Below are 15,511 nucleotides of genomic sequence, written 5' to 3'. Positions count from 1 at the left end.
CGTTTTATCACCCATGAAAGATATAGTAGCACAGTACTACTTTGTTTACTGTCCTCTCTGAAACAAATCAAGCTAGAGTTCCAAACCAAAACGCCCACTTCCTGGACGGCTTCCTCAGATTACAGCTGTGAGAGATGGTTTAGTCACACTGGCGAGTGCCCCCACAACATTCCAGCGGCATGACAATGCACACTCCTCCCACTCATCTCTTCCTCAGCACTTCACTCTTAATTTCACTTTGTACAAATGAACTGCTGCTGTCTTTTCAGGCATTTTTGTCTGTTTTACTGTGAATTATGTTCTCATCCATTTCAGCTAAATAATCAACATGTTTTAAAGCAATAATCCAAGGGAAATAAACTGCTTTGCAGAGACACAGCCCCAAAGCTGTCCTGGGTTTCAGTGAGGTCACCTGAGATGCTGGAACACAAGTAATAAAAAATATCTTATATGTTATGTTATGGTAAGTTTAAGGTATATTGCAAGATTTCTCCAGCCCAGGACACTTTTGAAGTTGTCACAGGACATTACACAGGAAATCAGAGTATCAGTTTAAAATATTTTGCCACCCTTAATCAAACCAGTTGTGACGAATTCTGGACAAGTGCCACAATGCGGTGAATGTTCATGCCCTGAAAATCTTCTGTGCCTTTTGACATCACATTCCAGAAAATACATTTGCGAAGAAGTACGTTTTGGTCTCCATGCTGTAATGGTTAGGGTTAAACCCAAAATATATTTCAGTTTTGACGCAAACACTCAGCATCTGCATACAGTTGAACGATAGCCTTTCAAAGTATACTTCATTTCACTGTGCGCGCTTACATAGGCAGTTGGCACATGCGCACAACAATGAGATACTGCATTATTTCTCCTCAGGATTTTAGACCCTTGAGATATCTTTATCTTCATTTGGACTCGACATACAAATGCAGGTATTTCCTGACCTCCTCACACACACACGCATTCCTGACATGCACATCCAATGTTGTTGTTTTCACCTTGTTCTCTTGCAATTACATCTTCTTCTAGCACTTCTTTTGGACAGCAATGGCTCATTTGTGAGTGTTAACTCCTTGTTGCCTCCCACACTCATTCAGTGCTCGCACACTCTGCTGATAATGAAATTTGCGTCATTTGTCCTGTAGACAGATGCCTAGCATTTGTGTCAGACTGAAGTATCCTTTGGGCTTTAGGTTTAGGGTTTGGGTGAGGAGTACATTAGCCTTGTGCAACCCTGCATCCTCCTGCATGGACATTGTGTTTTGTCTTCGCAATAGACTATTCATAATTTTATTTTATTTTAACCAACTGATCTGATTTCAGTTTTGAACACTTTGGGCTGTTACTAGAAAAGGCTCAAACTTTTGACGCACCGATTCATGTGATAATACAATATGGCACTGATCATGGTGGAGTTTGTCTTTGGTAGAAACGCCAACAAAACTCTGGTAAGAAACCTCATTACGTTTTTTACATTGAAACCTGTTTGATTCAAAACACTAGACTCTCTAGTTTCATCCGATTAGCCATTTTAAAGATATGAGAGATTTATCATGAAACGGCATGTTGTTAAACACTATGACTACTTACGAGGACTATAGAAATTCTATATTCATTGTGCATTATCACATAGAGAATCAATGGGTGCTTCCAAAAGCTGAAAAATGTTGCTTTCAGATGCTCGAACTGAGGCATTTCAAACTGGTCTGAGACCAGTGCAGAGTGACAGCATACTGGAGGTGAAGTCATTCACTGAAGAGGGAGCAAAGGAGCATCCTATAGCTTTCCTTTGCAATCAAATGCATTCACTTCTAACATCCGACCAAATGATGTTTGCACCTCTAAACATGGTTTGCAGACATGGGAAAATGGTCATGAGTACTTAGATTTATAATTTATAATTCACTTGTTTGTTAGACAGTGCAAAGAGAAAACATTGTAACATTAAAGTCAAATCAAGTCAAATAATTTTTAGTTGTATAATTGTTCATTTGTGCTTTTCCCAATACACAATGTTCCAAAGCAGTTTTACAGAAATCAGCTTTAATGTCTGTAACATCTCAAAAAGATGAATAAACAACACTCCTGTGAACATAATAAACTATTTGATAAAAAAGTAATCTTTCTTTCAATAGCTTGGAATTATTTAAAATTGTATAACTTAATTCCGCTGTCCCCATATGAGGACTTATACATATTTGTATGTTTATTAGGGGCTACTAGTTACAAATCATAAAGGGAAATTAAATATGCACACAGCAGTCACACTCGGGTCTCCAGAGGTTAATGTTCCATCCATCCATCCATCCGTCTTCAACCGTTTATCCGAAGTCGGGTCGCGGGGGCAGCAGCTCCAGCAGGGGGTCCCAAACTTTCCTATTAACCAGCTCTGACTGGGGGACCCCGAGGCGTTTCCAGGCCAGTGTGGAGATGTAATCTCTCCACCTAGTCCTGGGTCTTCCCCGAGGCCTCCTCCCAGCTGGACGTGCCCTCCCTAGGGAGGTGCCCCAAACCACCACAAATGGCTCCTACTGACGCAAAGGAACAGCGGCACAGTAGGAGCCACAGAGTAGCCTCACACATATGTGTTTCTGCAACATCCAGTTACATAACAAGCTCCCAGATTCAAATCGGATTCCGCACAGACACAGGCTGCGCTGGTAAAGCACTTGTGATTTATATTCACTCAAACTGTTACTCATACAGTCTTTTGAAGCACAGGATAAGTTTATTTTATATACATACATCCAACTACGATAAAAGTTTACAGCTCATACAAACAGTCAACACATCAAACTCGATCTTCCCATGCATGCAGCCATGTTTGTTTACATTAGTAGCGGTTGTCATTCGTCACATAAACAGCTGCTCAGAGAGTCTTTTTGAGCACATGATATGTTTATTCGTTATACGTTAACCCTTCTACTGGCTGTGCATTTTCACGTTCTGAAAAATCTCACTCTGGGGCTCACTTTCTGTCTTCAAAAAACGGCTAAAAACACATCTTTTCCAAGAGCACTTAACCAGAAACTAAAAAAATAAATAAATCGTGTTGCACTTTAATCTGTTTTGAATGCTGCTATACTGATGCTAGTGAAACTATGTAAGATTAAGATGATTTGCTTATGGTTTCCTCTTTTGTAAGTCACTTTGGATAAAAGCGTCTGCCAAATGAATAGACCCTACTCGTGAAAAGGTTAAGGGGGTTTAAGGAACCCATAAAAACACCCCTTACCAGTGGTTAAATTACTGTACAGCACATTTTTTATTATTTATATTTTTTTGCTAACATGATCTAAAGGATTTAACAAAATATTAAAGATTGGGGGGCAAATATAAAAGTTTATGAATCTGCCATTGAAAATTCCATTTTGATCTGAATATTGGAGAGATGTGACACCCTTCAGTGACTATGCTGGTTATGGCCCTGCATAAACTCAATAGAGAAATGGTGATCTGTTAAGAATAAACATTTGATGATAAATCCCTGTTGAATAATTGTTCACTGACATTCAAAAACAACATCATGTTGCAAAGAGAGGGTATGATGTTGATAATGAACTTATTGCACTGCCGTCAATAAAAGCTGAGAGAAACTGGATTATTTTGGATTAAAAATGAGTTAACTGTGTTTGTGAGAACTGAGTGGTGATGAGTGAATCACTACATCTATGACTAAACATGCACGGATTTGGTTTTGGCTGCTTACATAGTTTAGGGTAGATGCTTTACACATGATTCAACCCTGAATGTGGCCTGCTGTGACCTGTCCGCATGCTCCATCTGAGGATGCAGAGAGTCTGTGTCATGCCAGTGTGATTTCAGGCCATCTCCGAGGCCATGGCCCCAGATGCCCACGTTGGGTAAACAAGGACAGGGGAGATTATAATAAGCATATGCTATTAGCAACAGCTGCCCATAGTCAGGTTCTCTCCGATTTCATAGTTAAATGAAAATAAGTTGGAATGGAATGGAATCGCTTTCCACCGTGTTTCAGAGCTGTTTCCGATTAGCAATACTGCTCTGAATAAAGCCCTAACCTGAACCAAGCATTTACATGTCAAAAAGCACTGTGGAGTAACACAGCTAACCGCAAAGTTTTTTCTCGCTTCTTGCATCTAAACGACACTCAGGCGCCGGCAACCTTAACAGGGTGTTATGCTGTTGCTGTGTTACTCTCCATTTCCTCTGACATTTTTACACTTTGGAGAATGGAGAGTTGTGGAAATGTGTGCATCTTTACATTAAATGTCCATACAAAGAACTAGCCTTCTCTTGTCTTCATCCCATATGTTGCACATTACACAATAATCATATCCAGACTTGGAGCAAGGGAATGTCACCTCCTTGCTTTCTGGTTTTATTTTCCATTGAAAATTCTACTCTCATAAGGGCAACTCTATCTGACTCACGTTGTACTGACTTCACAGAATCATTTGAGAAATTCATCTCTAAGTTAATGTCTTAAATGGAATAGGAAGCAAAACATGACCTATGGTCACGAGTGCGGCTATAACAGGACTAGTCCCTGCGGTCACCCACCCAAAAGACAAACAAAGATTAATTTGACTTGGCTGCGTGTGCTGGTTCAGGTCTGAGTTTGTTGGCAGTACTGCTCTGAGTTTCTTGGCAGTCCTGCTCAAGTATGACCTTTTGTTCTGTAAATTCAATCACATCCAGAAAACCTAATTTTATTGATGTGAAAATGCTTTAAAAACAACGAATGAGCTGTTGGGTAACTGATGGTCTGAAACAGGTAGAGACTCATGCAGAGATTATTATGGGATTCCTCATATTCAAAACAAGGGATCCATCTGAAGGAAAATACATTTTCCATGGGTTAAGCTTAATAAATCCGAAATGAACCCATCAGTCATGAATCTGTAGTAAAATGCAGAAAACCTGAAGGCGACCAACTCGCTAGATAGATGTAGGACAGTGATGTAGTAGTGTTTGAAGAGGTGGGCATACTGTGAATTTATGAATGAACTGTTTAGCATCATATAGCTAACATGAGTGTAGTAATGTTCACGTTAACACGTTATCTAGTATTACCATATATAACCTACATAAGAATTAATGGTTATTTGTTTTATTTGTGTATAATAATGTGCTTTTCTGTGTATAGGGAAATTGTTTTCCTACTTAAAAATATAAACTGAAATTATTTGATATCATGAAAAATGGCGCCACAGACAGCATTAAAAGGCAAAAGAAGAAAAGAAAAAATAAATTTGATAACGGGACAGTCATCTGTGAAAAGAATCAAAAACTTGCATGGGTGCAATAAAATGCAGTATTTTTACAAAGATTAATTGCAAAAGTTAAATTTAAATATATATATATATACGTTTAGCAGGGAAATAAATTTACAGAGGAAATTATGGTTACTCCAGAGATGCTTGTGCATCAGCATTAGACGCTGTAAATGACCTTCCCCTTACTGGAATGGAAAATATGATTGGTTAGCATCTGAATTGAATGTTCTGATTGGTGGATCAGATTATTCAGACGGTCTGTTTTGCACTCCCGCAGCTCTGTGCACATTTAGAGAGAATCTCTGTACACTAAAAACAACACACACACACACACACACACACACACACACACACACACACACACACACACACACACACACACACAATTCACTCAATGTTTATGTGGCAATGCGTTAGTAGATTGAAAGTTCCAGGTCAAAAGACTAATCGTTGTTCTGGTGGCCATTCATATCATCACTTATTTTAGGTGAGTATGTGAAAAATCCTAAGAAAGATAGGTGGGAATACACCACACTACTGATGTAGGATTTAGAAAACATGTCTCCCAAATAGAAGTCCAGCCTTTAAATAAATTATAACACCTAAATATGAGAAATGGTTTGTTGTTTTAGATATTTTCTTCCAATAATCAGTACCAGTTAAAACTGTATGTAACTGGGTTAGGATGGACAAGGAGGAGGAGGGAACCAGCTGAACAGTCAAAGTAATATTGAATTTAAACAAAAAGACTTTTGCACATGGCAAACACACACGGCAGCTGCGTGTGGCTCTCTCTCTCTCTCGAACTGCCACATCCGGCTGCATTTATCCCTCTCCTCGGATGATTAGCTCTCTAGAGCTGGGGAGGGGACAATGGGGGGTAGATGGAAAGAGTGAGGTGGAGCGACAGAAAGAGATTGAGAGGAGAGAGAAAAAATTGCTCGCCAGTTCCCAGACACGGCATCGCCTGGTCCTCGACCACTCATCCTCCACCCTCTGGCAGATGACAGCCACTCCTCCCCAGGCGGACAGCAACAAGCCCTTGAGTCCTGGCGGATGGAACGCCCCTTAGCGAGCCCCTCCTCCTCTGGCAGCGCCTCCACCGCCCAGGTAATTAACTATACCTACTGGTTACTCTGATAGGTCAGCTGTGTGAAAAGAAAAAAAAAATCTCTTCCTCATGTGTAATGTTATTTATCTGAATATAGAAACTTGTGTTAATGCTCATTATCCTGAAAATGGCTGAATATTTACTTGCTAAACTAAAAAAGGACCAATTGGTTAATAGCCATTACAAAAATGTCCAAAAGAAATAGTGAAGCACAAAATATACACACATATAATAAATACATCAATAAATAACTAAATAAATAAATAAAACATTTACATGCAGATTATATACATCATCAGTGATACTACCAAAACATTTCTCACAGTGTTTCAGGACTCTGTCACTGTAAAGTGAACGGATTTCAGAAGTGCATAAATTTAAATAAAACAAAATATGAGAGAGAGATAGAATATATTCTATATTCCATATAGAATATATATAGTAAATTGACTCATTTGAAGTTATTACTACAGTAGCAAATATCTTTTAAATGAAAGGATTGGGCAATTTCAGGGGACGATGCGTTCGTTGTTCTGAGTAGTGGCACACACGTCACGTCAAAGCACTGGTGAGTGACGTGCGGAAAAGAGGCGTGAATAAACTCCGCCCACTCCGCCAGGAAGACGGCGCAAGTTTTTATAAAGATTTGCGCGCAAGTTTTGGCAGGACAGAGGGGGTTCTCTGCGGGGCAGAATAATATCAAAGACCTTTCAAACACTAACAAACCATCTGTTTCTCAACTTCGAAGTATTTTCAACACCCCCCGGTTTGACCACAATGACTGCGACTCTTGTGTCTCCTTTCTTCGACTTCGAAGTGACGAATAATAAGGTAATTTAGTGTTTTTGGGAAGTTCTTTCAAGCGTTTCTATCATTTTATTTAAACGTGGAACAGACCAATATGTCAAATGTTTCGTAGTTTGAGATACATTCTGTATTCTACAGCGATTTCATACTTTTTTGTCTATGTTTGTTAGAGTTGGACGGGAGGAGGGAATCTTGCTCGTGTCCTTGATCTAATCTTGTGGCTTCAATGATCTGTAGTCATCGATTATGAAATCGATTAGGAAAGAAATGCAGACTCTTACTGTTCCTTTCTTTGTGTTTATGCATCTTCAGGAAGTTCGTCGCACATTAAGTTGTGTATTTGCTCTTCATGCGAGATGAGGCCACATGTTTAGTTTTCATTTAAATTAAAACAAGGAGTGTTTAGTAAACGTGTTTGTAATAGACTTTAATATATTTATTTCTAATTGACTTTTTATCCTCTTGAGTAACAGTGGTTTTAATCTAAAAATGAAAGAATTTCAAAATGGTTTCATATATTGTCTTTATTTGACAATATATAGGTTAATTGTATTGATATTATTATATATAGTCTATAAGCATTTAAGTATTGTGCTGTGTGACCATGCAATTGTGGCGTAGAAGGAAAATAGTTTCACCAGAACGCATTAAGGGGCGTTCACGCAGGACGCGTTAGGCATTCAAAAACAGCTAGACGCAACGGAACGGAGACTCGTCGCGTGACGAGTTTTTAAAAGGTTGAACTGTATTTTACTTGGCATGCTGGGAAAAACTGCGCGACGCAATGGTCGAAGACGCAAAGCGTTCGTCTGACGCATGTCCACACAGATCAACAACTTAAAATATAGCGCAGAAGGGGCAATAATGCATCCGCTGTAAACGCTACAGAATGAGTTTGCTTCATTTCTTATGTAAACTACTTCAGTTTTTAATGTACTACTTTACTGGGAACCTGTCATTATCAATAAAGAAGGGTTATTATGTTATCATCCCCAACTCGATAAAATATCAGAAAATTATATTTGATCACAATGCTGTTCTTTGCAAAGCCAGAATAATATATGAAAGTTTGTAACTCCCTTGTAGCATTAATTTACGTGGCGTAAAGTCTTAGTGTTTCACATAAGTGGTGTGTAATGAATCATTATGGTATTGTGCGCCATTTCTGCAGTTACTGCATACCATGCATGAGTCACACACGATCCAGATTACAAGTTTTATGACTTAGTAAACCTTTCACTTTTTAAGAGACTGGGTAGGTTAAAACTGCTGGGCCATTAGTTTTATCTTTAAAAAACAATAATAATAAAAAAATCCCCAAAGTATAACTGCACACAGGCCTTTATTGCGCTGTAGGCCTGATCTGAACACCATGAACATGTAATAAACTCTGGAGCAAAAGGACTAATTTATATGCCAAATTTTTGAGACGTTCTTGTGTTTACTTAATTTTCAGAACAGTAAGGTGATGAACTACAACAGTACTCTCTCCAGTCCCCACTTACAGTCTGTCCCCTCCACTGGTCCCAACACCCCCTTTACGCCCACCGGGTCCCTGCTGGACAGGAAAGTGGTGGGTAGCCCTTCAGTGGGACTCTTTCTGCGTCGCCACTCTGTTTCCGTTACCAGCTCCAAATCAACACAGAACCAGTTTATTAACAGTCTCAAGATGGATGGCTCAGGCTCCATGAGTGTGAGCAGCAACAACAAGGAGAACCGCTTTCGGGACCGGTCCTTCTCTGAAACCGGGGAGCGTATAAGGCCAAGCAACATCACGTGCATTAGTGCCAACGGGAACAGCCAGGTCAACTCGAGTCGCTATAAGACCGAACTCTGCAGGCCCTTCGAGGAGAACGGCACTTGTAAATATGGTGATAAGTGTCAGTTTGCCCATGGGATGCACGAGCTTCGTAGTCTCAATCGCCACCCCAAGTACAAGACTGAACTGTGTCGCACTTTCCACAGCATCGGGTACTGCCCATACGGGCCACGCTGCCACTTCATCCACAACGCAGAGGAGCGCTGTGGACCCCCTCCACTCTCTGCCTTTAACAAGATGGATCGCCCACGCCTTCATCACAGCTACAGTTTCGCCGGTTTCACAAGCTCAAGTGGCTCCCAGGACAGCCCGACCTCTGTCACGCCTCCGCCCATGTTTTCCACTGAGGACGTCAATGAGTGGCCCAGCAACCCCTTTACTTACTCTAGTCAAGAGCTTGCCAACCTGTTTGGGCCCAGTTTAGGTGGCACCACTGTCCCCGAGCTGTCTGGACCTCACTCACCAACTGCACCTTCCTTCTTTAGGCCCATGTCGGAGTCTCCACCCAGTCCCCCAGACTCCCTCTCTGATCAAGAGGGCTACCAGAGCAGCCTGGGCAGTCAGAGCGGATCTGAGTCACCAGTGCTTGATGCAACACGCCGCCTTCCCATCTTCAGCAGACTCTCTATCTCTGACGATTAAAGCCTACACTCAGATATCTTGGGCCCTTTATTGAGGGAAAGCACAGAAAGAGCTGGTGAGAAAGAGAGAATAATTGTCCTCCTAGTGACCCCTTCCTCTCCTTGCCTTGTTTACATCAGAGAAGTGGATGTACAGTGTTCTTGTAGCCACTCAGTCAAATAAGAATTCCTATTACCTGGTAGCATTTATCCACATGTTCTTAGACATCTCTAACTTGCTTGACATAAGAACTGTTCAGCTTGAGCCCTGTTCAAATGTCCAATCAGTCCAGATTTACTTTATTTACTTCTTGCCAATTCAAGAAGCATCTTTATCCAAGAATCTACTGTATATACTGTAGCAATGATGCTTTGCGTACCTGAAAGTGCCACTTATCTTTAAGAAAACTCTTGCAATAGATCATCGAGACAAAGTGCCTATCATAGTTTTACAGTTTATGGACTTTTTCAACTTTTCCAATTACTTTGATTTTCAAAAATATGGGGTAGAAAAGGCATAATGAAAAAAAAAAAATTTAAACATCAAAGGTAAAGCTTTTTACAAGTCATCCTGAAAGATACCTGTGTGTCTAGTGGTGCTAAATGTGCTGTCACCATGGTAATTATCCCTAGAACATGTGATCCCTTACAGTAAAATTGTATCTGCTGGTTGGTGGATTATGAAAGAGAGGATATCTGAGAGAGAGAATGTCCATTCCCTCTGTTTATGTTACCACTAAAGATGTGACTTCAGTGGCCACTAACTGTTTAAATATAAACAGATTATCGAGGTGTTCTATCATTAATTCAATATTGTATTTCCCCTATTATTGTTGTTATAATAGTTATTATTACATTATTATGATTATTGTTGGTATTTTCTGTTTGGAATTGAAAACTTTCAAACTGAAAGTTTTGCTTAACTTATCAAAATGTATTTATTGCTGATTGTAAGCATTTTTTTATTTTGTTTGTATTTATCTGGATAATGAAACAATAGAATATATTTTCCTTTATGTTAAATTATGATCTTCCGTATTAATCGTAAGATTGTGAAGACCTTTTTCATTAAGTTTCAACAGTTAATATATTATACTGCAATTACTTTTTTGTAACTACACTTTGATTTATTTTTAAAGTGAATCTTAATTTAAAATAAGAATGCAAAGGGGATGTTTTGCATTTTATTTATTATTATGTTTTCTCCCTAATGTTGGACTGCAGTATCAGGATGTTTATGCCTCTATAATCCTTTATTATTTGGCTCCGACCATCTAGAATGTAAACTGAGTTATCTTGACAACAACAGTCCTGTGCCTGTGATTTTATAAATCCAATGTTTAGACTGGCATCCTCATATTAAGACTCCTTATGGTATGAACAAATCACCAATATGCGCTATATCACCAATGGTCCAAAACTTTGTTTGCATAATGATCTGTCATATATAAGGGAATTGCTAAATATACATTTGTGTATTTATTTTGCCCAGATGAAACCAGGTTATGTACAACAACATGCATTTGATGTTTTGATTTGTTATGACTCATAAATTCTGTTATTTATTTAGAGATTTTGGACCACAATTACTTGCTAAGTGCCTAACAGTACATTCCAAGTGTCTTGTACCTTTTTAGGATTATAATCCAGAGTCTTTCTATAGATATTAGTACAAATTTGAGGTTAACAGGAGTGCCATTGAGAGCTACAGTTGAATGTCTCCTACAGTATGTTGGCTGCGATGGCTGTTCACGTCAATATGTTTTTTGTAATGACAGATTGCAGTTTAAACCAATAAAATACCTATTTATAAGCTAAATTACTTTGTCTTTTTTCACACGAATGTCAAGCTTGGTTATTGTGACATAAGTACTTGGAATAACCTCTCAGAAAGTGTTTATTATATTGGCTTCTACAAACTTGTTTTGGTTTAGTTTTGTTGCCTCCAAAATCGCTAAACCAAGACCAGACTTTCTGAATGTAACTCCTAGAGCTTTCCACCAAATTTGGCACAGACCTTCAGACGGTTGTGACTTGGGTTGCTATGACGTATATAACTAATCAGAATAAAGGTTTTCACACAGCGGTTGATCAGATATTCCCAGAATTCCATAGACTTACATTAACGGAAGGTTAAAATGGGCCAAGACTATTTAAATAAAAAATTCAAATGTAAACAAGGCCTTTAACCTGCATTAATCGCCTCTTTTTCTTTCTTGCCTTTTTTTAAACTGTCTGTCTATGTATCTATCCAATATAGTATATAAACATAGTTTTTTTTAATAAGTGATAAACTTTCAGACAAGCTGTTGTCAAGCCAACATCAAAGTTTGGAAAGCTTTACCTATCTAGTTGTAAGTTGTGATATTAGTCCTCGTGGTGGCGTAGTGACTCGCCTCAATCTGGGTGGCGGAGGATGAATCTCAGTTGCCTCTGCGTCTGAGGCTTGTTGAGTGCATTACCGCGGAGACATAGAGCGTGTGGAGGCTTCATGCTATTCTCCGCGGCATCCACGCACAACCCACCACGTGCCCCACAAAGAGCGAGAACCACATTATAGCGACCACGAGGAGGTTACCATGTGACTCAACCCTCCCTAACAACCGGAACAATTTGGGTGCTTAGGAGACTTGGCTGGAGTCACTCAGCATGCCCTGGAATCGAACTCGAGACTTTCCAGATATAATTGGGTCATCACCACCTTTGCTGCCATGTTGAACTTGTGTTTTTATATATAAGTAAAACAATGATATATAAAGAGGTCAGTCATATAAAATAATAAAAAAGGGACAAATTCATAGTGGTTTGTATAAAACATCACACCATGAATGCCTAAACATGTCTTTTAAAGATCTGTCCATTGTAGTGGATACCATGCAACAGTTAATTAAAACATGATATGATCTGTATTTGCACTAAAGGCATGGGGGAACCTTGAGGCGCATGATACTAAAGTCTAATGCAAACAGCTGTGCTTGTTACTTCACAACATTTTCACTTTCTCCCTGAAAAATTCTTCTTCCTAAAAGCCACAAACTTGCATGCCAGACTGAACCCAATACAGCTGAACAGTATGAGACGGGGTGTAGCTAATGAACCAGCTAAAAGCTCAAAACGTTTTCCTGGAAAAGCACTCAAAGACAGGAAATCAAAATTCTGTCTTGGCCCAATAGCAAGGATGTGAAAACCTCAAAACTATGACTTTCCTTGGCACTGATGTCAATGGCTTTTTGAATCTCTCTACTGCTTTCAGAATCAATGGCAAAACCTGGCCGCCTTGAGAACAGCCAGTTTGTTACTGTAGCAACAGTCAGAAGGGTTCTTGTGCTGGGGACTAACAGTCTAAATGTTTGCTCTCCACGTCAGTAAACAAGCATCCTCGTTCTGCAAATACATTCAGTGCTGGCTAGGTTTTAATTTTAATATCAGAGAGAAAATACCACACTAAGTTCCTGAGGAAAAGCAGGGCTCTGAACACAATCATCAGACGGCCATCTAAGAAGCTCAAAGTGCAGCATTTTCAATACTTTGACTTTAAAGGAATAGTTTACTCCAAATTCTTTTAACATTTACTTACCAAACCTTTAACTTTCTTCTCTAGATCCCAAAAGGAGACTGTGCTGCTTTTTTTCATAAAACAAAAGTGTACGATAACACTGTTGAGCTGACAAAAAAGTACCATAAAAGATGTCAAGTCATTTTTATATGTATATGTATATGTATATGTATAGCGCTTTTCACAACACGTTTCAAAGCAGCTTTACAGAAGTTATGCTGAAACAGAAAATGAAGCTGGAATGTCTATAATGTCTTAAAGCCTTCATTCTGCGGTTTGATAAGAAACTTGATTGTAGATTAAGCCTTAAACATATATTAGCGACACAATGTTGGGAGTAGTAGATCAGGCAGGACTGGAGCAGCATCTGGCAGTTGAGACAGAATACAATAATTTTATCATAGAACATCCATATGATAACTTGAAAAAAAAGTACCATAATAGACATCCATAGGACTTGTACACTTCTATGTCTTCTGAAGCCATATGATAGCGTTGTATGAGGAACAGCATATTCCAAATGTCCAAACTGTTTATCATGAGACATGGGAAAACCAATGGTGTTGCATCATTGGCATTAAATCTGGTAAAATGTATCTTCACTATGTACTAGTTTCATGGCAATTTTGCAATATTTGGAGCTCGAATGGGTCCATCCCCATTAACAGAATATTCTGGGTTCAATACAAGTTAAGCTAGATCGACAGCATTTGTGGCATAACTCATCCCTCCTTTTCACTTACAATGGAAATGAATGGGGCCAATCCATAAACGTTAAAATACTTAATGTTTCAGAAGTGTAGACACAAGAAATAAATATGCATGTTAACATTAATGCATGTGATTTTAGTGTTAAAATCGCTTACTAACCTTTTTTGTGTAAAGTTATAGCCAATTTTACTATTTGTTTACCATGACGATGTTACGTTCAAACCCTTTTAACAAACGATTACATAAACAATTTTACAGCTCTTAAAACACAAAATTTTAACAGAAAGATTAATGTAAGTGCTTTTGTAAAATTATCATTTTAGAAATGTCTGCCTTTAAACCCTCCAAAAATTGGCCCCATACACTTCCATTGTAGGTGCCTCACTGTAACCTTGATTTTTGCTTCTTCATTTTAATTTTTTTTAGAAAAGGAGGGACGAGTCAAAATAAGATAAGTCAAAATAAGCCTTTAAGAACAGAAATGGAGTAAGGCCAGAGTCGCAGTTGAGCAATACTTAAGCTGTAGACTTTGTAATTCCTCTTTCAGCTCTTTTTGTTCCCCTGAGTTTTTCAGAGGGGAATGAGTAAAAACATCAGTGCTCATTGTTGAGTTTCAAGTTTCAGAAGCCTGACATGATTGGCACTAATGAGGTTGTGGAAAGGGGCATTTTGGTGATTTTTCAGTCAGGGGAAGATCTAGTTATTGATTTAATTTTGAGACTATGAAGTAACTGAATTTGTGTTCAATGAGTCCATTTACATGCACACAAATACACTGATAGCGCCCAAAAATCAAAGTTTTAAAAACTTTAGACAGCAAGAAAAGCATCTTTACATAAGATTAGAAATAATTGAGCTATTCTCTGCTTTTGATGTCAAACCATGAATAGGCGTGCACACAACATGTGCCTACATTTGATAAGCTGGTAAAAAATCTGGCACATTACGCCGATTTCACGTTGCATGCAACGTGAAATCGGCGTAATGGGCAAAAATCTACCCGTGCCGATCATTCATACTTAAGTCTTTTTATGGGCAGGAAGAATAATTTCAAGCAAAAATGACTTGTGTCTGTCTCTCACCCACAACTATAAAACACCGGAGTCGTATGGATTACTTGTTACTTTTTGTAATCCCATGCTCACATTATTGATGGCTTAATGTGCTTTTTAGAGCATCAAAAGTTTGGCATTGTGAGGACCTACAGAGCTGAAATATTCTTCTAAAAATATTTCTTGTTCTGCAGAATAAAGAAAGTCATACACATCTGGGATGGCATGAGGGTGCGTAAATGATGAGAGAATTTTATTTTTTGGGTGAACCATCCCTTTAAGGTTGCACTTTATTTTACAGTACATGTACTTTCAGTATACTTACAATGTACTTACCCAAGAAAGTACTGAGTAATTAGGTAACTACATGTACTTAATATGGGTTAAGGTTGGGGTTAGGTTTAGGGTTAGTAGTAATTACTGTAGTTGTAGTAATTATATAGTGTGGAAGTGTAGAACTGTACTGTTAACATGATTTTAGTGCAATAAAATGAAGGATCTACTAGCGTTAAAGCGTTTACTAGATTAAAGGGTTTTCCAGCATAATGTCGTTATGATAACGGAGATATAATAT

At 38.7% G+C, this 15,511-nt stretch overlaps 1 protein-coding gene across 1 annotated transcript; it reads left to right on the top strand.

Annotated features, from left to right (window-relative positions):
* Nucleotides 1-7,013: 7,013 nt before the first annotated feature.
* LOC127624275 (mRNA decay activator protein ZFP36L1-like) lies at nt 7,014-11,431 on the top strand. The gene is made up of 2 exons (XM_052099020.1): nt 7,014-7,203; nt 8,636-11,431. The coding sequence occupies exons 1-2, from the start codon at nt 7,150-7,152 to the stop codon at nt 9,638-9,640; spliced, it is 1,059 nt and encodes a 352-aa protein (XP_051954980.1). The 5' UTR covers nt 7,014-7,149; the 3' UTR covers nt 9,641-11,431.
* Nucleotides 11,432-15,511: the final 4,080 nt, after the last annotated feature.

Source organism: Xyrauchen texanus, chromosome 30, assembly GCF_025860055.1.
Source record: "Xyrauchen texanus isolate HMW12.3.18 chromosome 30, RBS_HiC_50CHRs, whole genome shotgun sequence".
NCBI lineage: Eukaryota > Metazoa > Chordata > Actinopteri > Cypriniformes > Catostomidae > Xyrauchen > Xyrauchen texanus.
The sequence above is the reverse complement of the archived record's forward strand: the minus strand, read 5'-3'. Positions and strand labels throughout refer to the sequence as shown.